The following is a 26,383-nucleotide window of genomic DNA, read 5'->3' on the forward strand; positions in this document are numbered from 1 at the left end:
ACAAAAAGAACAAAATACCTAGGAATAAACCTACCTAAGGAGGCAAAAGACCTGTACTCAGAAAACTATAAGATGCTGATGAAAGAAATCAAAGATGACACAAACAAATGGAGAGCTATACCATATTCTTGAAATACCATATTCTTGAAATGGAAGAATCAATGTTGTCAAAATGACTATACTACCCAAAGCAATCTACAGATTCAATGCAATCTCTATCAAATTACCAGCAGCATTTTTCACAGAACTAAAACAAAAAGTTTTAAAATTTGTATGGAGACACGAAAGACCCCAAATAGCCAAAGCAATCCTGAGAAAGAAAAACTGAGTTGGAGGAATCAGGCTCCCTGACTTCAGACTGTAGCACTTACAAAGAGCTACAGTAACCAAAACAGTATGGTACTGGCACAAAAACAGAAATATAGATCCATGGAACAGGATAGAAGGCCCAGAGATAAACCCACACACCTATGGTCAATTAATCTATGACAAACGAGGCAAGACTACACAATGGAGAAAAGACAGTCTCTTCAATAAATGGTGCTGGGAAAACTGGACAGCTACATGTAAAAGAATGAAATTAGAACACTCCCTAACACCATACACAAAAATAAACTCCAAATGGATTAAAGACCTAAATGTAAGGCCTGATACTCTAAAACTCTTAGAGGAAAACATAGGCAGAACACTCTGGCATAAATCACAGCAATATCTTTTTTGATCCATCTCCTAGAATAATGGAAATAAAACAAGCAAACAAAACAAAAAAATGGACCTAATTAAACTCAAGAGCTTTTGTATAGCAAAGGAAACCATAAACAAAATGAAAAGACAACCCACAGAATGGGAGAAAATATTTGCAAATGAAGCAACCAACAAGGGATTAATCTTCAAAATATACAAGCAGCTCATGCAGCTCAATATGTAAAAAACAAACAACCCAATCAAAAAATGGGCAGAAGGCCTAAATAGACGTTTCTCCAAAGAAGACATACAGATGGCCTAGAGGCACATGAAAAGACTCAACACCACTAATTATTAGAGAAATGCAAATCAAAACTATAACGAGATATCACCTCACACCAGTTAGAATGGCCATCATCAAAAAGTCTACAAACAATAAATGCTGGAGAGGGTGTGGAGAAAAGAGGAACCTCCTACACTGTTGGTGGGAATGTAAACTGGTACAGCCACTATGGAGAACAGTATGGAGGTTCCTTAAAAAACTAAAAATAGAACTACCATATGACCCAGCAATCCCACTCCTGGGCATATAACCATGGTTTGAAAGGATACATGCACCCCAGTGTTCACTGCAGCACTGTTTACAATATCCAAGACATGGAAGTAACCTAAATGTCCATTGAGAGATGAATGGATAAAGAAGATGTGGTACATATATACAATGGAATATTACTCAGCCATTAAAAAGAATGAAATAATGCCATTTGCAGCAACATGGATGACCTGGAGATTGTCTTTCTCTTTCTGACTTAGTATGATAAATATATATCACTTATATGCTGAATCTTTAAAAAAAAAAAAAAGATGATACAAATGAACTTATTTACAAAACAGAAACAGACTCACAGACTTTGAAAACAAACTTATGGTTACCAAAGGGGAAAGGTGGAGGAGAGGGATAAATTGGGAGTTTGGGGTTGATATTTACACACTACTATATTTTAAATAGATAACCAGCAAGGACCTACTGTATAGCACAGGGAACTCTGCTCAATATTCTACAATAACTTATATGGGAAAAGAATTTGAAAAAGAATAGATACATGTCTATGTATAACTGTTCAGGTGCTGGACACCTGAAACTAACACATCAACTATACTCCAATATAAAATAAAAATATTTTTAAAGAAAACTTACCTATTAACTATTCTTCAGAAATATTCTTAATGGCTACATAATATTAAAATATGTGTTTGTACTACAATTTATCTAATTCCTTATTAAAAATACTAGGCAGCTTTTAATATTTCTCTATTCTATAAAAGCCCCACATAATCTTTGTGATTTTGGTGCATATTACTGGATTGATTTATATAAATAATCTTGAAGCTCTTGATAAAGATTGCCAAATTACTCCCCAGAAAAACTGAAGCAATTATATTCTCAGTAGCAGTGTTTGAGAATATCAAAATTACTACCATATCATGGACCCAGGCTCATGTACATTTTGGAAATCTTTGTCAATTTGATAGGAAAAAGGTATATTTTCAAGTTCATAATTTGTATTAAGTCTCAAACATTTAAAAAATAAGATAGCATTTTTCTCTTGTATGCCATTATATTTTAGAAAATTTTTAAATTGAAATAAAAATTTATATACTCATAAAAGATAAAAAAAAAATTCTGTCCTCAGAGCTGAAGAAGGCTTTTGTTTTTCTTCATTTGACCCTTCCCTCTTCTTCCCTTTATTCACTTGCTCTTTCCTTCTCCTCTTCCTTTGGTAACAGGAGTGTAGATCTTGCTGTGAAGGGATGATCTGCAATGTAGAGTTACCCACCAACCACACTAATGCGGTCTTTGCTGTGATGCATGCTCAGAGGACGTCTGGCAGCTGTGCCCCTGCGCTCCACCTACTACTGCTGGCCTGGGCCTTCGTGCTGTTGTTGATGTGATACCACCATTCCTGGGAGAGGCAGAGACCAGCCCTCTAAAGCACAAGCCAACAACTGTATAAACAGTGAACTTTGGAGTGAAGACCAATCTTGCACTTGGTGAAGAATGCTCATTGGACCCCAAAACAGAAGCCAGTTGTTGCTTAGCTAAAATGCTCCTGCACGAGGCCACTGAGGAAGGGGACTTGGCAGGGACTGAGGGATTATGTGGAGTTTATATTTCTTGATCAAAGGGGCTGCATTTTGTCACTTCTGCAAGGAGAGTCTTGCCAGCATCTACTACGGGCAGGTTCAGTAGCCTGTATTGTCCCCACCTGACCAGGCCTGCAGCAGAAAGGACTCCTTGACCTGATCAACTCCTTCAGGGGCTGCTGGATCAGACCCTCTTTTCCGTGATTAGCTCAGAGCACCTCTATGAAATATAACCCTTCCCCAATAAGAAAGCAATTTCCCCAACGGTGTAGTCAATGAGAAGGGCAACTACAGGAAGAAAACTTCCAGTTGAACTAATATGAAACCCATTTGCTAATTGTGGGGGGAAATAAAACTTTTAAATTATACAATGTAAAATGCATGCTTACGTGTTTCTTGGCTGATGTGGAGACCTCAGGTGAAACATTAACCAGTGTCATAAAGGAGGCCAATTGAAGTTATGTGTTCATGCACCACAGGTGATATATTCTAGCTTAAAGTATAAAATTCTATGCCATTGTGACTTACTTACTTAGTTTTTTCTTTTGGGTGAAGGACCTTCTTAGGATGCTAAATGCAAAATTAGTGAATCGAGAAGGTGAGGAAACCTCCCTGATCAAGGAAGATGATACCTTATCATGTGATGGACCCTCAAAAGTAGCAGCTTAAAGACAGAGAAACCGGCACCAGTGTCCCTCTCCCAGTCAACTTTTGTCTCTGAATGTCAGGGCCACTAAGAGAACCTTTCTAAACACATGCTAAAATGTTTGGTCCCCTTGTCTTCTCTTTCCTTCTTATAACACAGTCCCAGAATTTCAAATGAACAACTTCTGTTTCTAGAATCCTTAATTTCCTGCCTTTACACTTCGGGGTGACCTTTAAACACTCTGCCCTTGTATGTATAGTGAGGAGTTAATGAAGCGTTTGTTCTTTTTTAATTGAGCATCTACCATTAGAATACTGAGTGCTCCACAGAATGCACTAACGATGCCGTCCTTGCCACGCGGGCTCATCTACGATGGGGGTTGGCACACTGTGGGCCATGGGACAAATACATCCCACTGCCTGCCCATCTGCTGTAACAAATAGGCTGTTGACCAGGTGGCTTCAACTAAAACATGTAATCCTCACAGTTCTGGAGGCTGGGAAATGCCAGATCAAGGTGCCAGCAGATCCACTGTCTGGTGAGAGCCCTCTTCCAGGTTTGCAGACTGTGGTTTTCTCATATTCTCTCAGGGCAGAGTGCAGAGAGTGAGCATAAGGGTACTAATCGCGTTCATTAGGGCTCCACGTGCATGACCTAGCCATCTCCCAGAGGCCCCACGTCCAAATACCATCACATCTGGGATTTAGGCTCCAACACATGAATTTGGGGGAGACAGATGCTCACTCTATAGCAACTACCTATTTTTGTGAACACAGTGTTATTGGAACACAGCCATGCCTATTCGTTTACGTATTGTCTGCAAGCTTCTTTCCTGCTCCAACGCCGAGGATGAGTAGATGCAGCAAAGAGCATCTGGCCTACGAAATCTAAAAGATTTACTATTTTGCCTTCTACAGGAAAAGTGTGCCGACCCCTAACCTCTGAAATGGCAGAAGTGCACTGGGAGAAAGCTGCTTGCTTTACAGGGACCGTGGTGCTCACGGGGGTTCCTCAGCCTCTGCAGCGGTTTTTGCCAGATCACTTTCCTTAGATGCATCCATGAATTTTTCTTCTTTGTTTTGATTGTTTGTTCCACTCCTTTGATTCGGTCTCTTAGTAGTTATGTGCTGTTGTCAGGTGCCGAGCCGTCTGTTTCTTCTCATCCTTGACACACTGGGAGAGTCTCATCTTAAGGCTCTTTAGCTTCCAGTACAACAGGGAAGAAGCAGACATCGTTACCTTCCTGTCTCTGGCCGAACCCCAGACTCACCTGGAAGCATCCGTTTTGAAGCCTGATGTAGATTTATCCTGCCTTTCACTCAGCACACCTTGAAGTATTTGAGTTTTTATCGCTTATGCTTGTTTGAAATTAATTATATATGGCTTCAGTTGGAACATTTTAATAGCATCTTTGGTGTGTGTATTTTTATTCGTCTGTGCAGTTGACGAATTGTCTGGTTAAAAAACCATTAGCAGCCAGTATTTTTTTCTGATTTTGTTTCTGCTTTCTAGATTAATGATCTTTCCTTTTTTTTTTTTCTTTCCTGAGGAAACATCTTAATTTTCTCTTCTTCACCCCACACATTTTGTTTTCATGAATTGCCCTCCTTACCACTGCTCCACTGAGCATTTAAGATAGGGCTACGCTGAGCAAAAGAGAGAACACACAGAGGAAACAAACTCCTGCAAAGGCAGCTGAGTGAGTAGGGGGGCCAGATTTACAAATATGTAAGAGCATGGGATGCCCCATTAAATTGGAATTTCAGATAAACAACAATTTTTTAGTATAAGTTATTGATGAACTTGTAAGCGTGGCTCATCTAAGGCAATGTTTTCAAGTCCCTGTAATCAGAATCTTCTGGGTAACTTCAAAACAATACACATTCCCAGGGCATCCTGGAGACACTGACTCAGTAGATCTGGGATGGAGCCCAAGCCTAACCCCAATAATTAAATGTTAAAGAAAAAGCTCCCAGATGATTATGATGCTCAGCCAGGTGTGTTACCCTTGACCTGAGAGGTTTATTCCTTTTTCTGAAGCCCAGCCTTTGGCCACATAATAGAAGTGCTAATGAATAATAAATACGCTCACAAGTAGCCTGGGTTGGAGCTGTGGTTCTCACTGTGGTCTCCGGACCCGCAGTGTCTGCATCACCTGGGAACTTGCTAGAAATGCAAATGCTCAGCCTCCATTCCAGGCCCACTGAATCAGAAATTCTGAGGGTTCAATCTGTGTTTTAATAAGGTTTCCAGGTGCTTCTGATGCACACGCAAGTTCAAGAACCACTGGACCAGAGAAGTGCTTCCTAAATGTCTTCTGTAAATGGGTCCTTGGTGGCTGCATGAAAATCACTCAGGGAACTTATATTTAAAAAAAAAAAAAAAAGAAAATCAGACTCCCAGGCCCCAAATCCAGAAAGTCAGATTATTTTTGTTGGGGCTGAGTCAGAAAATCTGTATTTTTATAAATTCCTCAAGTGATTCTGATACATAGCCATTTTGGGAGCCACTAAACTAGAGAATGAGAGATGGCGGTGACGTTACTGACCAGAAGGCCCAAACTTGTAACACCTGACCTTGAAAGCCCTCTGCATTATAAATGGACTCTGTGTGATGTCTCCAATGTAATTGTTTTAAAACTAGAATCCAAAACTCAGAGTCCATTGCATGGATTTTTTTAGTCCATTGCATGGTGACTTAGAATGGCCAAGTGTTCCAGACCTCAGATTAATTTCATTTGCCCCTAATGAGCAAGAAGATGAAAAGTACTTTGTCAAAATGTCCAATGAAAACTGGAGTAGTGAGGGCATGAGGGTATGTAGATTTGTTCTTATAAAAGAGACAAGGGGATTAGCTATGAATATGAGGAGTGTGTGAGGGAATGACCTGTCAAAGGTCCACTTTGAATAGATCTACATTCTAGAATAAACTGAATTCCCATCCATCAATCACTTTCTGAAAAAGAAAAAAAAAAAAAAAGGTACAGAACACATCTTTTCCTTGCTGTGTCTAAACCCTCCCTAAATCCAACTCTGAGTGAAGTTAGCAGCCAGAAATTACAGGTATTGTTTTCCATACAGTCTGCATTCTGCTGTGTCAGTCACTGTGTAAAATACATCTCATAAGAAAAGGGAAGGAGGTGGGTCAGTTTCCCTTTCTCACTGGGAGAAAACTTATAAAGCTGTGCAAAGCGTGAAAAAAGCAGTATGAACCGGCATGGACTTGGGAATTGGGAAATATTTCACATGTGAGAAATTACTAACTCTAATGCACGATTTTTGTGACGTCAATTGCCATCTTATAAAACTTTGCTCTGACCTTTGGATCTTGGACATTTTATTTTTCACCTAGTTCTTTGTCACTGACTCTTTGATTTGTGGAGGGTTTCACTGTGATGCTGGATATGTCGGGGGACAAAGCATGCCAGAGGACAAAGGTGAATAGTGGATGCACAAAGGTGAAAGTTGTAGAAACTGGAGAGAAAATGGCTGTCGTAATTTGAGTCTGCCTTTAGGCATAGCTCCACGGCTGTGCACCCGAAACAGTCTAGCATCTTCCTATCACACCTCCCACTTCTCCTTTGGCCTTCATAGTTCTGTCTCCTCCCCCATCCCCCTCCCTCATTGCCTTGGCCTCTTTTATCAGATGCTAAGGCTAGGAGCTGAGCTATCTAGGGGGTAATCCAGAATGTGAGCTACTCAGAGTGTAGGCTGTGAAAAATAGGGCTTTCACAGCTCAATCCCAAGAATACTATTCAAGGAGTCCGGGAATCTGCATTTTGAACAAGCATCTATCTGGTACATGAATCTGGTGATTCTGATATTGGTAGTCTTTACAAACAATAATGCAGGGCCTCAGTATAAGGCTGTAGAGGCTTCAGTGAGAGCCTCCACCATGCAACTCCTAAACCTCCATATCTGTACTTTTTTGGTCTATGAAAATTGGTCCCAGTGAAGGGGCTAGGAGCAACTGGAGGACACCGTGGCTTGGCAGAGCTGCCCTGTTGGGGATGGTCCTGGGAGGCCTGGACAAGCGGGACCTCCAGGAAACCTGTACCTCTTCCAGCCAAGCAGGAGGTCCAGGGTTCTGACCACTGACTGGACTCCCTGCAAGTCATGGCTGTGTGAGTAGTAGGAGCAACACGAAGCCAAGGGCAATGGAGCCTGTCCACAGAGGCTAAGCAGAGGCGAAAAACCAGATCCAACTCAAATATTCTTTAAAGGAGGATAAGCAACAGGGGGCAAGCAGGTCCTGGAGACAGACTCTGTCTAGGTTGTTGAGGGTCCCCAAGGAGAGTACCTTTTAGAGAGGGATGTATCCATCCGGATGACTTCAACTACAAATAACAGAGAGGCCCCATCAAATGGGCATAAATAAATATGTTGGCTCACACAACTAGAAGTCCAGAGGGAGAGTGGGATTCAGGGTGGACTTAACTCGGTGGTTCTAGCTCCATTCTCTGCTGTTCTTTTGGCTCCATCTCCCCCATGTCCTCTGGTAAGGAGATGGCACAGCTATCCCATATGTCCCAGCCAGCATCCGGGGAAAAGTCAGAGGGATACTACTGGACACATGCCAGGAAGTGAAAGTCTTCACCCAGGCTCCCAGCAAATCACAAAGGAAGCCAAGGAAGATGTGGTTACCCTTGGCTTAGTACAGCTGAAGGGAGATCTCTGTCCCCTGGGGCATGTGTGGTGCACGGCAGAAAGTAGATAGCTGAGCAAAATAGGAATTAAAGGGGAGGAAGGAAGAAATGGATCTGGGAGGGCAGCCAGAAATGTCTGCTCCAGATTCACACAGTCTGAGGCCGTGTCAGGAGGCAGTTGTTAAGGTGGCTGAGAAAGTGCTCATGTGGTAGAGAGAAGCCAGCCAAGCCCTCTGAAGCTGTACGGACTTGCCCTAACCCCACAGCTAGTTGGTAGCAGACCCAGACAGAGAAACTCTGCTGCCTACTGCAATTTCCACCAAGTTCTCTTCTGATTAATGTATGTTGTAAATCTGCAAGGAGTGGAGAGAGTATTCAGCACTTCCCAAACTATTCTGCAAGAGAAGCTTTTCTTTCTCACGCATCTGAGTTCCATAGAACACACTCTGTTAAGCCAACACCACTTTGCAAATGTAGAGAAATATGGGGGGGAAAGCTGCAGAACTCGGGGGATGGGTATGGAACTGACCCCTAAAATAAGTGGTATATCCTAGGTGGTGGGTGAACACATGCTGAGTGCACAAACCTTGACTCCTTCAGAAATACTCACTGCTCCAAGAGCTCGGGTTCCATTCTATATAGACTTGTGTCCATTATCCGTAGGTGAGCAAAGGCAGAAAACTAAGACACTGCCTTAAAAAAGGGCAAAATGCTTAAAAAAAAAATTCTGTTCTCATGTTGTTGACCTATCAGTGTCCTGAACTAATTTTGATCGCACTCATGGCATTTTTGTCTAGGTCTGAAGGGCCCGCTACTCCTTAGGACTCAACTGTAAATCAACCTGAAGGCACTGTTTTCTGAGGATTATGTATTCCTCTCTTTCCATATGCCCTTTGAAGAATTATCTGAAGTAGTCACTTGTTATTTTAAATATTTTTAGATTTATTATGAAATTAATCTTTAGTCAGAGATGGGTTCTGAATACTAAGTACTTATTCTTATTTTAACTAATGAATTTAGACCAGAATTTACTAATAGGCTGAAGACACATTTTTGTCAGAGATGTGGACATACTCTCAAGGAAAGTCTTTCTGTATCTCATCCAACAAAAGAAAATGAAGATAGGATCTTCCAGGTTGGTGAACACACGGAGGCTCAGAGAGGGCAAGGGAGCTCACACCCCTTCCCACAGCCTTGCCTAAGCATCTTTTACCATAAACCTCTTCCCACTGGCCATAAAGCTCTGCCCATGTGTCAACAGTGGTGTCCATCCACTATGATGCCTTAACTTGCACCTGTGGCCACTTGCTCAGGTGAAGGGAGGAGACAAGATGGTGGAGTAGAAGGACTTGAGCTCACCTCCTCTCATGAAAACACCAAAATCACAACTCCTGAAACACCATCGACAAAAAAGACGGTAACCTACCAAAAAAGATATTCTACATCCAAAGACAAAGAAGAAGCCACAAAGAGATGGTAGGAGAGGTGCTTTCACAATATAATCAAATCCCATACCTGCCAGGTAGGTGACCCACAGGCTGGAAAATAATTATACCACAGAGGTTCTCTCATAGGAGTAGGAGTTCTGAGCCCCAAATCAGGCTCCCCAGCCTGGGGGTCTGGCATTGGGAAGAGAAGCCCCCAGAACATGTGGCTTTGAAGGGCAGCAGGGTTTGAGTACAGGAGCTCCACAGGATTGGGGGAAACAGAGACTCCACTCTTGGAGGGGGCACATGAGATTTCATGTGCACTGGGACCAGGGCAAAGCAGTGACTCCATAGGAGCCTGGGACAGACGTACCTGTGGGTCTTGGAGGGTCTCTGGGGGAGAAAGGGTTGGCTATAGCTCACTGTGTGGGCAAGGACACTGGTGGCAGAGGCCCCAATGAATGTTCATCAGTGTTAGCTCTCCTGGAGTTCACAAATTTGGCACCAAGACCTGGCCTCACCCAACAGCCTGCAGGACCCATTGCTGGAATGCCTCAGGCCAAACAACCAACAGGGTGGGATACAGCCCGACCCATGAGCAGACAGGCTGCCTAAAGTCATCCTGAGCACACAGCTACTTCTAAACACACCCCTTGACACGGCCCTGCCCACCAGAGGGACAGGACCCAGTTCCACCCATCGGTAGGCAGGCACCAGTCCCTCCCACCAGGAAGCCTTCACAAGCCCCTGGACCAACTTCACCCACGAAGGGGTAGACACCAGACTACAAATCTGCAGCCTGAGAAACAGACCACAAACACAGAAAGCTAGATAAAATGGGACAGCAAAGAAATATATTCCAGACAAAGGAACAAGATAAAATCCCAGAACAACAACTAAGTGAAGTGGAGATAGGCAATCTGCCTGAAAAAGAATTTAGAGTAATGATAGTAAAGATGATCCAAGATCTTGTAAAAAGAATGGAAACATAGATCAAGGAGATTCAAGAAATGTTAAACAAAGACCCGAAAGAACTAAAGAACAAACAGAGATGAACAATACAATAACTGAAATGAAAACACACTAGAAGGAATCAACAGCAGAATAAGTGTGGCAGAAGAATGAATAAGTGAGCTGGAAGACTGACTGGTGGAAATCACTGCTGCAGAACAGAATAAAGAAAAATGAATGAAAAGAAATGAGGACAGTCTAAGACATCTCTGGGAGAATATTAAATGCACCAACATTTGCATTATAGAGGTCCCAGAAGGAGAAGAGAGAGAAAGGGCCTGAGAAAACATTTGAAGAGATAATAGCTGAAAGCTTCCCTAACATGGGAAAGGAAACACTCAAGTCCAGGAAGAACAGAGAGTCCCATGCAGGATAAACCCAAGGAGAAAGACACCGAGACACATATTGATCAAACTGACAAAAATTAAGACAAAAAATATTAAAAAGCACAAGGGAAAAGCAACAAATAACATACAACAGAATCCCCATACAGTTATCAGTTGATTTCTCAGCAGAAACTCTGCAAGCCAGATGGGAGTGGCATGATATATTTAAAGTGATGAAAGGGAAAAACCTACAACCAAGAATACTTTACCCAGCAAGGCTCTCGTTCACATTTGATGGAGAAATCAAAAGCTTTACAGACAAGCAAAAGCTAAAAGAATTCAGCACCACCAAACCAGCTTTGAAACAAATGCTAAAGGAATTTCTCTAGGTGGAAAAGAAAAGGACACAACTAGAAACAAGAAAATTACAAATGAGAAAGCTCACCAGTAAAGGCAAACATAAAGGTAGGAAATCATCCACAAACAAATATGATATCAAAACTAGAAACTGTTGAGGAGAGTACAAATGCAGGATATTGGAAATGCATCTGAAATTGAGAGACCAGCAACTTAAAACAATCGTGTATAGGTATAGACTTCTATATCAAAACCTCATGGTAACCACAAACCAAAAATCTACAATAAACACACATGCAAAAAAGAAAAAGCAATCCAAACACAACTCTAAAGATAGTCATCAAATCACAAGAGAACAAAAGAGGAAGGGAAGAAAAATGACCTACAAAAACAAATCCTAACAATTAACAAAATGGCAGTAAGAACATACATATCAATACTTATCTTAAATGTAAATGGATTAAATGCTCCAACCAAAAGACAGAGACTGGCTGAATGGATACAAAAACAAGACTTGTATATATGCTATCTACAAGAGACTCACTTCAGATCTAGGAACACATACAGACTAAAAGTGAAGGGATGGAAAAAGGTACTCCATGCAAATGGAAATCAAATGAAAGCTGGAGTAGCAATACTCATATCAGACGAAACAGACTTCAAAATAAAGACTGTTACAAGAGACAAAGATGGACACTACCTAATAATGGATCAACCCAAGAAGAAGATATAACAATTATAAATATATATGCACCCTACACAGGAGCACTTCAATACGTAAGGCAAATGCTAGTAACCATAAAAGGAGATATTGACAGTAACACTAAAGTAGTGGGGGATTTTAGCACCCCACTTACATCAATGGACAGATCATCCAGACAGATCAATAAGGAAACACAGGCCTTAAATGACACATTAGACCAGATGGACTTAATTGATATTTATAGAGCATTCCATCTGGAAGCAGCAAAATACACATTCTTTCAAGTGCATGTGGAACATTCTCCAGGGTAGATCATATGCTGGGCCACAAAGCAAACCTCGGGAAATTTAAGAAAACTGAAATAATATCAAGCATCATTTCCGACCACAATGCTATGAGATTAGAAATCAAGTACAAGAAAAAAACTGTAAAAAACACAAACTCGTGGAGGCTAAACAATATGTTACTATGTTACTAAACAACCAATCACCAAAGAAATCAAAGAGGAAATCAAAAAATACCTAGAGAGAGACCTTCAAGATGGAGGAGGAGTAAGACGTGGAGATCCTCTTCCTCCCCACAAATACATCAGAAATACATCTACATATGGAACAACTCCTACAGAACACCTACTGAATGCTGGCAGAAGACCTCAGACTTCCCAAAAGGCAAGAAACTCCCCAAGTACATGGGTAGGGCAAAAGAAAAAAAGAAAAAACAGAGACAAAAGAATAGGGACAGGACCTGCACCTTGGGGAGGGAGCTGTGAAGGAGGAAAAGTTTACACACACTAGGAAGCCCCTTCACTGACAGAGACAGGGGGTGGGCAGGGGGGAAGATTTGGAGCCATGGAGGGGTGCAGCAACAGGGGTGCAGAAGGCAAAGCACAGAGACTGCCACACAGAGCATTGGTGCCAACGAGAACTCACCAGCATGAGAGGCTTGCCTGCTCACCCGCTGGGGTGGGTGGGGGCTGGGAACTGAGGCTCCGGCTTTGGAGGTCAGACCCCAGGAAGAGAACTGGGGTTGGCTGTGTGAACACAGCCTGAAGGGGGCTAGTGGACCACAGCTAGCTGGGAGGGAGTCTGGGAAAAAGTCTGGAACTGCCTAAGAGGCAAGAGACCACAGTTTCGGGGTGTGTGAGGTGAGGGGATTCAGAGCACCGCCTAAATGAGCTCCAGAGATGGGCGCAAGCCATGGCTATTAGTGCAGCAACCAGAGACGGGCATGAAACATTAAGGCTGCTGCTGCAGCCACCAAGAACCCTGTGTGCAAACACAGGTCACTAACCACAACTTCCCTCACAGGAGCCTGTGCAGCCCACCACTTCCAGGGTCCTGTGATCCACGGACAACTTCCCCGGGAGAACACATGGCATGCTTCAGGTAGTTGCAATGTCACACCGGCCTCTGCCACCATAGGCTCGCCCTGGATTCTGTACCCCTCCCTCCCCTCGGCCTGAGTGAGCCAGAGACCCTAATCAGCTGCTCCTTTAACCCTGTCCTGTCTGGGCAGGGAACAGACACCCTCAGGTGACCTACCCGCAGAGGCGGGGCCAAATCCAAAGCTGAGCCCCAGGAGCTTTGTGAACAAAGAAGAGAAAGGGAAATTCCTCCCAGCAGCCTCAGGAGCAGCGGATTAATCTCCACAATCAACTTGATGTACCCTGCATCTGTGGAATACCTGAATAGACATCAAATCATCCCAGAATTGAGGCAGTGGACTTTGGGAGTAACTGTAGACTTGGGGTATGCTTTCTGCAAATAATTTGTTTCTAGTTTTATGTTTATCTTAGTTTAGTATTTAGAGTTTATTATCATTGTTAGATTTGTTTGTTGATTGGGTTGCTCTCTCACTTTTTTAAAAAAATATATATATATAAATTTTTCTTTTCAATTTTTGTGAGTGTGTATGTGTATGCTTCTTTGTGTGAGTTAGTCTGCATAGCTTTGCTTTTACCATTTGTCCTTGGGCTCTGTCTGTCCGTTTTTTTTGTTTGTTTCTTTTGTTTTTAGTATAGTTTTTAGTGCTTGTTATCATTGGTGGATTTGTTTTTTGGTTTGGTTGCTCTCTTCTTTCTTTATCATTTTTATTACTTTCTAATTTTTTTACATTTAATAATTTTTTTTTATTTTAATAACTTTATTTTATTTTATTTTTCTTTCTTTCTTTTTTTCTCCCTTTTCTTCTGAGCTGTGTGGCTGACAGGGTCTTGGTGCTCCAGCTGGGTGTCAGGCCTGTGCCTCTGAGGTGGGAGAGCCGAGTTCAGCACACTGGTCCACCAGAGACCTCCCAGCTCCATGTAATATCAAACAGCAAAAGCTCTCCCAGAGATCTCCAGCTCAGTGCTAAGACCCAGCTCCACTCAACGACCAGCAAGCTACAGTGCTAGACACCCTAGGCCAAACAACTAGCAAGACATGAACACAACCCCACCCATTAGCAGAGAGTCTGCCTAAAATCATAATAAGGTCACAGAAAGTCCAAAACATTACCAGACGCGGTCCTGCTCACTGGAAAGACAAGATCCAGGCTCATCCACCAGAACACAGGCACCAGTCCCCTCCACAAGGAAGCCTACACAACCCACTGAACCAACCTTAGCCACTGGGGGCAGACACCAAAAACAACGGGAACTACGAACCTGCAGCCTGCGAAAAGGAGACCCCAAACACAGTAAGTTAAGAAAAATGAGAGGACAGAAAAACAAACAGAAGATGAAGGAGCAAGGTAAAAACCCACCAGAGCAAACAAATGAACAGGAAATAGACAGTCTACCTGAAAAAGAATTCAGAGTAATGATAGTAAAGATGATCCAAAATCTTGGAAATAGAATGGAGAAAATACAAGAAACGTTTAACAAGGACGTAGAAGAACTAAAGAGGAACCAAGCAACGATGAAAAACACAATAAATGAAATTAAAAATACTCTAGATGGGATCAATAGCAGAATAACTGAGGCAGAAGAAAGGATAAGTGACCTGGAAGATAAAATGGTGGAAATAACTACTGCAGAGCAGGATAAAGAAAAAAGAATGAAAAGAACTGAGGACAGTCTCAGAGACCTCTGGGACAACATTAAATGCACCAACATTCGAATTATAGGGGTCCCAGAAGAAGAAGAGAAAAAGAAAGGGACTGAGAAAATATTTGAAGAGATTATAGTTGAAAACGTCCCTAATATGGGAAAGGAAATAGTTAATCAAGTCCTGGAAGCACAGAGAGTCCCATACAGGATAAATCCAAGGAGAAACACGCCAAGACACATATTAATCAAACTATCAAAAATTAAATATAAGGAAAACATATTAAAAGCAGCAAGGGAAAAACAACAAATAACACACAAGGGAATCCCCATAAGGTTAACAGCTGATCTTTCAGCAGAAACTTTGCAAGCCAGAAGGGAGTGGCAGGACATATTTAAAGTGATGAAAGGGAAAAACCTACAATCAAGATTACTCTACCCAGCACAGATCTCACTCAGATTCAACAGAGAAATTAAAAGCTTTACAGAAAAGCAAGAGCTAAGAGAATTCAGCACCACCAAACCAGCTTTAAAACAAATGCTAAAGGAACTTATCTAGGCAGGAAACACAAGAGAAGGAAAAGACCTACAATAACAAACCCAAAACAATTAAGAAAATGGTAATAGGAACATACATATCGATAACTACCTTAAATGTAAATGGATTAAATGCTCCAACCAAAAGACATAGACTGGCTGAGTGGATACAAAAACAAGACCCATATATATGCTGTCTACAAGAGACCCACTCCAGACCTATGGACACGTACAGACTGAAAGTGAGGGCATGGAAAAAGATATTCCATGCAAATGGAAACCGAAAGAAAGCTGGAGTAGCAATTCTCATATTAAACAAAACAGACTTTAAAATAAAGACTATTACAAGAGGCAAAGAAGGACACTCATAATGATCAAGGGATCCATCCAAAAAGAAGATATAGCAACTGAAAATATTTATGCACCCAACATAGGAGCACCTCAATACATAAGGCAAATGCTAACAGCCATAAAAGGGGAAATCGACAGTAACACAATTATAGTAGGAGCTATTAACACCCCTCTTTCACCAATGGACAGATCATCCAAAATGAAAATAAATAAGGAAACACAAGCTTTAAATGACATATTAAACAAGATGGACTTAATTGGTATTTATAGGACATTCCATCCCAAAACAACAGAATACACTTTCTTCTCAAGTGCTCATGAAACATTCTCCAGGACAGATCATATCTTGGGTCAAAAAACAAGCCTTGGTAAATTTAAGAAAATTGAAATTGTATCAGGTATCTTTTCTGACCACAACGCTATCAGACTAGATATCAATTACAGGAAAAAATCTGTAAAAAATAGAAACACATGGAGGCTAAACAATACACTACTAAATAACCAAGAGATCACTGAAGAAATCAAAGAGGAAATAAAAAATTACCTACAAACAAGTGACAATGAAAACAGAACGACTTATGGAATGCAGGAAAAGCAGTTCTAAGGGGGAAGTTTACAGCAATACAATCCTACCTCAAGGAACAAGAAACATCTCAAAAAACAACCTAACCATACACCTAAAGCTATTAGAGAAAGAAGAACCAAAAAAACCCAAAGTTAGCAGAAGGAAAGAAATCATAAAAATCAGATCAGAAATAAATGAAAAAGAAATGAAGGAAACAATAGCAAAGATCAATAAAATTAAAAGCTGGTTCTTTGAGAAAACAAACAAAATTGATAAACCATTAGCCAGACTCATCAAGAAAAAAAGTGAGAACACTCAATCAATAGAATTAGAAATGAAAAAGGAGAAGTAACAACTGACACTGCAGAAATACAAAGGATCATGAGAGATTACTACGAACAACTGTATGCCAATAAAATGGACAACCTGGAAGAAATGGACAAATTCTTAGCAAAGCACAACCTTCCAAGACTGAACCAGGCAGAAATAGAAAATATAAGCAGACCAGTCACAAGCACTGAAATTGAAACTGTGATTAAAAATCTTCCAACAAACAAAAGCCCAGGACCAGATGGCTTCACAGGTGAATTCTTTCAAACATTTAGAGGAGAGCTAACACCTATCTTTCTCAAACTATTCCAAAATATTGCAGAGGGAGGAACACTCCCCAACTCATTCTATGAGGCCGCCATCACCCTGATACCAAAACCAGACAAAGATGTCACAAAAAAAGAAAACTACAGGCCAATATCACTGATGAACATAGATGCAAAAATCCTCAACAAAATAATACTAGCAAACAGAATCCAACAGCACATTAAAAGGATCATACACCAAGATCAAGTGGGGTTTATTCCAGGAATGCAAGGATTCTTCCATATACGCAAACCAATCAATGCGATATACTATCTTAGCAAATTGAATGAGAAAAACCATATGATCACCGCAATAGATGCAGAAAAAGCTTTTGACGAAGTTCAACACCCGTTTATGATAAAAACCCTCCAGAAAGTAGGCATAGAGGGAACTTACCTCAACATAATAAAGGCCACATATGACAAAACCAGAGCACACATCATTCTCAATGGTGAAAAACAGAAACCATTTCCTCAGATCAGGAACAAGTCAAGGTTGTCTACCCTCACCACTATTATTCAACATAGTTTTGGAAGTTTTAGCCACAGCAATCAGAGAAGAAAAAGAAATAAAAGGAATCCAAATAGGACAAGAAGAAGTAAAGCTGTCACTGTTTGCAGGTGACATGATATTTTACATAGACAATCGTAAAGATGCTACCAGAAAACTACTAGAGCTAATCAATGAATTTGGTAAAGTAGCAGGATGCAAAATTAATGCATAGAAATCTCTTGCATTCCTATACACTAATGATGAAAAATCTGAAAGAGGAATTAAGGAAACACTCCCATTTACCACTGCAACAAAAAGAATAAAATACCTAGGAATAAACCGACCTAAGGAGACAAAAGACCTGTATGCAGAAAACTATAAGACACTGATGAAAGAAATTAAGGATGATACAAACAGATGGAGAGAAATACCATGTTCTTGGATTGGAATAATCAATATTGTGAAAATGACTATACTACCCAAAGCAATCTACAGATTCAATGCAATCCCTATCAAACTACCAATGGCATTTTTCACAGAACTAGAACAAAAAATTTCACAATGTGTATGGAAACACAAAAGACCCTGAATAGCCAAAGCAATCTTGAGAAAGAAAAACGGAGCTGGAGGAATCAGGCTCCCTGACTTCAGACTATACTACAAAGCTACAGTAATCAAGACAGTATAGTACTGGCCCAAAAACAGAAATATAGATCAATGGAACAGGATAGAAAACCCAGAGATAAACCCATGTACATATGGTCACCTTATTTTTGATAAAGGAGGCAAGAACATACAATGGAGAAAAGACAGCCTCTTCAATAAGTGGTGCTGGGAAAATTGCACAGCTACATGTAAAAGAATGAAATTAGAACCCTTCCTAACACCATACACAAAAATAAACTCAAAATAAACTCAAAATGACCCAAATATAAGTCCAGACACTATAAAACTCTTAGAGGAATACATAGGCAGAACACTCTACGACATAAATCACAGCAAGATCCCTTCTGACCCACCTCCTATAGAAATGGAAATAAAAACAAAAATAAACAAATGGGACCTAATGAAACTTAAAATCTTTTGCACAGCAAAGGAAACCATAAACAAGACAAAAAGACAACCCTCAGAATGGGAGAAAATATTTGCAAGTGAAGCAACTGACAAAGGATTAATCTCCAAAATTTACAAGCAGCTCATGCAGCTCAATATCAAAAAAACAAACAACCCAATCCAAAAATGGGCAGAAGACCTAAATAGACATTTCTCCAAAGAAGATATACTGATTGCCAACAAACACATGAAAGAACGCTCAACAGCACTAATCATTAAAGAAATGCAAATAAAACTACAATGAGGTATCACCTCACACCAGTCAGAATGGCCATCATCAAAAAATCTACAAACAATAAATGCTGGAGAGGGTGTGGAGAAAAGGGAACCCTCTTGCACTGTTAGTGTGAATGTAAACTGATACAGCCACTATAGAGAACAGTATAGAGGTTCCTTAAAAAACTAAAAATAGAACTACCATATGACCCAGCAATCCCACTACTGGGCATATACCCTGAGAAAACCATAATTCAAAAAGAGTCATGTATCACAATGTTCACTGCAACTCTATTTACAATAGCCAGGACATGGAAGCTACGTAAGTGTCCATCAACAGATGAATGGATAAAGAAGATGTGGCACATATATAGAATGGATTATTGCTCAGCCATGAAAAGAAACAAAATTGAGTTATTTGTAGTGAGGTGGATGGACCTAGAGTCTGTCATACAGAGTGAAGTAAGTCAGAAAGAGAAAAACAAATACTGTATGCTAACACGTATATATGGAATCTAAAAGAAAAAAAAAAAGAAAAAAAGGTCATGAAGAACCTTGGGGCAGGACAGGAATAAAGTTGCAGTTGTAGAGAATGGACTTGAGGACACGGGGAGGGGGAAGGGTAAGCTGGGACAAAGTGAGAGAGTGGCATCGACATATATACACTACCAAACGTAAAATAGATACCTAGTGGGAAGCAGCTGCATAGCACAGGGAGATCAGTTCAGTGCTTTGTGACCACCTAGAGGGGTGGGATTGGGAGGGTGGGAGGGAGACGCAAGGAGGAGGAGAATGGGTATATATGTACATGTATAGCTGATTCACTTTGTTATAAAGCAGAAACTAACACGCCATTGTAGAGCAATTATACCCCAATAAAGATGTTAAAAAATAATAATAAAATAAAATGCACTAAAAAAACCCAAAATACCTAGAGACATATGAAAAAGAAAACACAACGATCCAAAACCTTTGGGATTTAGCAAAGCAGTTCTAAAAGGGAAGCGTATAGTCATACAATCTTACCTCGGGAAACAAGAAAAATCTCAAACAACCTAACCTTACACCTAAAACAGCTAGAGAAAGGACAAAAAACAAAATCCAAGGTTAGAAGGAAAGAATACTTTCTGATCATAAAGATCAGAGCTGAAATAAATAAAATAGAGACAAAACAGTAGAAAAAAATCAATGAAACTAAAAGCTGGTTCTTTGAGAAGATAAACAAAATGGATACACCTTTAGCCAGACTCTTCAAGAAAAAAGGGAGAGGGCTCAAATCAGTAAAGTTAGAAATGAAAAAGGAGAAGTTACAATCGACACCACAGAAATACAAAGGATCGTAAGAGACTACTACAAGCAACTATATGCCCCCAAAAATGGACAACCTAGAAGAAATGGACAAATTCTTAGACAGGTACAATCTTCCAAGACTGAACCAGGAAGAAATAAAAAATATGAACAGACCAATCACAAGTACTGAAATTGAAACTTTGATTTAAAAACTTCCAACAAAGTCCAGAACAGATGGCTTCACAGGTGAATTCTATCAAACATTTAGAGAACAGTTAACACCTATCCTTCTGAAACTATTCCAAAAAATTGCAGAGAAAGGAACACTCCCAAACTCATTCTACGAGGCCACCATCACCCCGATACCAAAGCCAGACAAAGATACCACAAAAAAGGAAAATTACAGGTCAATATCACTGATGAACACAGATGCAAAAATCCTCAACAAAATACAAGCAAATCACATCCAACAATACACTAAAAGGATCATACACCATGATCAAGTGGGTTTTATCTCAGGGATGCAAGGATTTTTCAATATCTGCAAATCAATCAGTGTGATACATGACATTAATAAATTGAAGTATAAAAACCATATGATCATCTCAATAAATGCAGAAAAAGCTTCTGATGAATTTCAACACCCAATTATAATAAAAACTCTCCAGAAAGTGGGATTATGTCCTCAACATAATCAAGGACATATATGACAAACCCCCATCTAACATCATATTCAACAGTGAGTAGTTGAAAGCATTTCCTCTAAGATGAGGAACAAGAGAAGGATGTCCACTCTCACCACTTTTATTCAACATAGTTTTGTAAGTCCCAGCCATGGCAATCAGAGAAGAAAAAGAAATAAAAGGAATCCAAATTGAAAAAGAAGTAAAACTGTCACTGTTTGCAGATGACATGATATTATACATAGAGAATCCTAAAGCTGCTACCAGAAAACTACTAGAGCTCATCAATGAATTTGGTAAAGTTGCAAGATACAAAATTAATACACAGAAATCTCTTGCATTCCTACACACGAACAACAAAAGATCTGAAAGAGAAATTACAGAAACAATCCCATTTACCATCTCATTAAAAAGAATAAAATACCTTGGAATAAAACTACCTAAAGAGGCAAAAGACCTGTACTCTGAGAACTGTAAGACGTGATAAAAGAAATCGAAGAGGACACAAATGGAAAGATACACCATGTTCCTGGATTGGAAGAATCACTATTGTGAAAATGACTATACTACCCAAAGCAATCTACAGATTCCATGCAATCCCTATCAAATTACTGATGGCATTTTTCACAGAACTAGAACAAAAAATGTTTTAATTCATATGGAAACACAAAATACCCCGAATAGCCAAAGCAATCTTGAGAAAGAAAAACAGAGCTGGAGGAATCAAGCTCCCTGACTTCAAACTATACGACAAAGCTACAGTAATCAAAGCAGTATGGTACTGGCACAAAAACAGAAATATAGATTAATGGAACAGGATAGAGAGCCCAGAAATAAACCCATGCATCCATGGTCAATTAATTACAACAAAGGAGGCAAGAATATACAATGGACAAAAGACAGTCTCTTCAATAAGTGGTGCTGGGGAAACTGGACAGCTACATGTAAAAGAATGAAATTAGAACATTCTCTAACACCACACACAAAACTCAAAATGGATTAAAGACCTAAATGTAAGACTGGATACTATGAATATGTCTTAGAGGAAAACATAGGCAGAACACTCTTTGACATAAATTGCAGCAATATCTTTCTGGATCTACTTCCTAGAGTAAAGAAAATAAAAACAAAAATAAACAAATGGGACCTAATGAAACTCAAAAGCTTTTGCACAGCAAAGGTAACCCTAAACAGAATGAAAAGACAACTCACAGAATGGGAGAAAACATTTGCAAACAATGCGACCAACAAAGGATTAATCTCCAAAATCTACAAACATCTCATGCAGCTCAATAGCAAAAAAACAAACAATGTAATCAAAAAATGGGCAGAAGACCTAAACAGACATTTCTCCAAAGAAGACATACATATGGCCAATAGGCACATGAAAAGATGCTCAACATTGCTCATTATTAGAGAAATGCAAATCAAAACTACAATGAGGTAGTTCCTCACACCGGTCAGAATGGCCATCATCGAAAAGTTGTAGACAATAAATGCTGGAGTAGGTGTGGCAAAAGGGAACCCTCCTACACTGTTGGTGGGGATGTAAATTGGTACAAACACTGTGGAGAACAGTATGGAGGTTCCTTAAAAAACTAAACATAGGACTACATACGTTTCAGCAATCCCACTCCTGGGCACATATCTAGAGAAAACCATAATTTGAAAAGATACATGCACCTCAATATTCATTGCAGCACTGTTTACGATTGCCAAGACACAGAAGCAACCTAAATGTCCATCAACAGAGCAATGGATAAAGAAGATGTGGTATATATATACAATGGAATATTAATGCCATTTGCAACATGGATGGACCTAGAGATCATTGTACTAACGGAAGTAAGTCAGACAGTGGAAGAAATATCATATGATATCACTTATATGTGGAATCTAAAAAGATGATACAAATGAACTTATTTACAAAACAGAAATAGACTCACAGACTTCGGAAACAAGCTTATGGTTACAGAAAGGGAAGTGGGGGAAGGATAAATTGGGGGATTGGGATTGACATATGCACACTACTGTATATAAAATAGATAACCAACAAGGGCCTACTGTGTAGCACAGGGAACTCCACTCAATATTCTGTAATAACCTATATGGGAAAAGAATCTGAAAAAGAATGGATATATGTATATGTATAACTGAATCACTTTGCTGTACACCTGAAACTAACACAGCATTGTAAATCAACTATACCACTATATAAAATAAAAATTAAATTAAAAAAAAAGAAAATGAAGACATAACTAAGTTGAACAGTAAAGGAACACTACAGTATTTTCCCTAATCCATTTCTTTTGGTGGATCTTTTTTTGTAACTAATCAGAAATCCAAATGTCTGATTTTGGAAGATGTTTTCTTGGCAGTATTCAGGATCTGACTCTTTTATACTTACCTGGCCTTAAAAATTGTGGAATTTGAAAAAGAAAAGAGAAAGATTTTGATCATAGTTGCAACAATGTGTCATCTTTAACTACCTGGGGGCAGGGAGCAATTATTTGACTGATAAAATAGATTAGTGAAATAATTCTACATGACATCTATATTTTTCTTTTCAGTGCAATGTTTCAAAGTGACAAGTGAGTTTAATTAAGTGGAAAGATAGTCCGTGATTAAATAAAATAACGAAGCACATATTGCAAACAAAGGACATGATAAAAGCTTAGAGTTCATGGTTAGGGAGGAAACAATCAAATAGTTTGAGGCAAAACTTTCTTGACTGATTATTTTTTAAAAATCAAGAATGCTAGATCTTATCTACTTTCTGATCAAGGCAAGGGGCAAGGCCAAATCTTCCCCATTTCACTATCAACTGCTCTGGAAATGCAATTACCTGAAGTGGTTTGATGTCCCTAGTCAGCCATGGGTAAGTGTCTGTGCTAACGAGGCAAGGACAGCACCGTAGTATGTGGGGTGCAGTTTACAGGGAGCACGTTCAGAATCCTAATAAGCATTTAATTTTTTTTACTCGGAGAAGCCTGCAGTGTCTTGCAGGGAAGTGTAATCTGAGATTTGCACAGACGAGTAGGAAAACCACACGTGTGGAGGGGTTTTGCAGTGCTTACTCTCTTGGAATCTGCTGGGGTTCAATGGTACCTTAATTGCAGTAGGGGGCAAGCCTGGCCTAACAGGTTACCCTACGGGAGCTTCAGCCATTACAGCTCTGTTCTGAGAGTTGAGCTTTATAAGCAGGCAGGATTTGAATGACTTACGCCCTAACATCCTAAGGCACTCAGGACCAGCTGGTTGAATGAGGATGGCTCTTATCTCCTGTGGTTCTCTTGGATGGGGGATGGGTGGATGACATTGGCAGGTCAATAGGTGTGAAGGCAAATTATTTGTAAAATGGGATCAGGGAATGGCTTAGCAATCTAATATATTATCCCATTTGAGACTCAGATTCTTCCCAACCTGTTTTGCTCCATGTGCGTAAACTTCTGACCGTTTTTATGATAAATTTCTAAAACCCTGAAATTGTAGCCAACTTTTGATGTATTTGTCCTTTGTAGGGAGCAGTTATAAACCAAGTTCTGGTGGGATGCTTACTAAAAATGAACAGGCGAGAAGGGAGGAAGAATTGAGAAAAGTCGATCCTAACAGTCTTCAAAGCTTGTAACTTAGCCCTTGAAGAGCTGAATGTAAAAAGAGATATGATTATAAACAAAAAACTGGGGAGGGGCCGGAAGCTGAGGAATCCCTGTGCCACCACACCCACCATCGATTCCTATAATTGGGCCAATGGCAGGTAAACCAAGGCTTCGCCCAATGAGGAGTACCTGTTGAAATGAACCCATGAAATATTTTTCACAAAGTTGTTAACCTCACCAGCATTTGATGTCCCATTTGTGTTTATTATTTATTCCCCATCCACCTCCTAGACACTGCAGAAGAATCAAGTAATTACTCTTAGGTACTGGTAGTCAGCAAGTGCTGCAAACAAATATGAACTTAAATTATCTCCATTTTATGTCATGTCGATCAGTTATATGCTATGTGCCACCCTTTATATTTTCTGTGGTTTTGAAGTCATTAAGATGCACTTCTGCACCCATGGAATTGACTTCATTTTACTGACAAACAAAGGGATTCTCATTTAGTGTTCATTAATTGGTTAGATTTCCTCAAACTTCAAATGCCACATTTTTTCAAACAATAGGAGGGGGAGGAGCTTCAAGATGGCAGAAGAGTAAGACGTGGAGATCACCTTCCTCCCCACAAATACATCCGAATACATCTACATGTGGAACAACACTTACAGAACACCTACTGAACGCTGGCAGAAGAACTCAGCCCTCCCAAAAGGCAAGAAACTCCCCACGTACCTGGGTAGGACAAAAGAAAAAAGAAAAAACAGAGACAAAAGAATAGGGACGGGATCTGCACCAGTGGGAGGGAGCTGTGAAGGAGGAAAAGTTTCCACACACTAGGAAGCCCCTTCGCAGGCAGAGACTGCGGGTGGCAGAGGGGGAAGCTTCATAGCCATGGAGGAGAGTGCAGCAACAGGGGTGCGGAGGGCAAAGCGGAGAGATTCCTGCACAGAAGATCGGTGCCGACCAGCACTCACCAGCCCGAGAGGCTTGTCTGCTCACCCGCTGGGGTAGGTGGAGGCTGGGAGCTGAGGCTCCGGCTTCAGTTGGATCCCAGGGAGAGGACTGGGGTTGGCTGCGTGAACACAGCCTGAAGGGGTTAGTGCGCCACGGCTAGCTGGGAGGGAGTCTGGGAAAAGGTCTAGAGCTGCCGAAGAGGCAAGAGACTTTTTCTTGCCTCTTTGTTTCGCGGTGCTCAAGGAGAGGGGATTAAGAGCGCCGCCTAAACGAGGTCCAGAGACGGGTGTGAGCCGCAGCTATCAGCACGGACCCCAGAGATGGGCGTGAGATGCTAAGGCTGCTGCTGCAGCTACCAAGGAGCCTGTGTACAAGCACAGGTTACTATCCACACCTCCCCTCCCGGGAGCCTGTGCAGCCCACCACTGCCAGGGTCCCGTGATCCAGGGACAACTTCCCTGGGAGAACGCACGGTGCACCTCAGGCTGGTGCAACGTCACAACGGTCTCTGCTGCCACACGCTCGCCTCGCATTCCGTACCCCTCCCTCCCCCAGCCTGAGTGAGCCAGAACCCACGAATCAGCTGCTCCTTTAACCCCGTCCTGTCTGAGCGGGGAACAGACGCCCTCAGGCGACCTACACGCAGAGGCGGGGCCAAATCCAAAGGTGAAACCCAGGAGGTGTGCGAACAAAGAAGAGAAAGGGAAATCACTCCCAGCAGCCTCAGGAGCAGAGGATTAAATCTCCACAATCAACTTGATGTACCCTGCATGTGTGGAATACCTGAATAGACAATGAATCATCCCAAAATTGAGGCAGTGGACTTTGGGAGCACTGATATATCTATATTTTTTTTTCCTTTTTTTTCTTTTTGTGAGTGTGTATGTATATGCTTCTGTGTGAGATTTTGTGTGTATAGATTGGCTTTCACCATTTGTCCTAGGGTTCTGTTTGTTCGTTTTTGTTTTTGTTTTT

At 40.7% G+C, this 26,383-nt stretch overlaps 1 protein-coding gene and 1 long non-coding RNA gene across 9 annotated transcripts in view; one reads left to right on the top strand and one right to left on the bottom strand.

Annotated features, from left to right (window-relative positions):
* LYPD6B (LY6/PLAUR domain containing 6B) overlaps positions 1–3,207 on the top strand; it is a 234,396-nt gene extending 231,189 nt beyond the window's left edge. For all 4 annotated transcript variants that reach the window (XM_082465222.1, XM_082465221.1, XM_082465223.1 and 1 more), the window contains one exon: positions 2,473–3,207. In XM_082465222.1, the coding sequence (XP_082321348.1) occupies positions 2,473–2,637 (165 nt within the window). In that variant the 3' untranslated portion in view covers positions 2,638–3,207. The remainder of the gene's footprint in view (positions 1–2,472) is intronic.
* LOC309662422 overlaps positions 1–26,383 on the bottom strand; it is a 140,867-nt gene that overhangs the window by 39,355 nt on the left and 75,129 nt on the right. The gene's annotated exons all lie outside the window — the stretch shown is intronic.

This window comes from Balaenoptera physalus (assembly GCF_965194825.1).
Source record: "Balaenoptera physalus genome assembly, chromosome: 6".
NCBI lineage: Eukaryota > Metazoa > Chordata > Mammalia > Artiodactyla > Balaenopteridae > Balaenoptera > Balaenoptera physalus.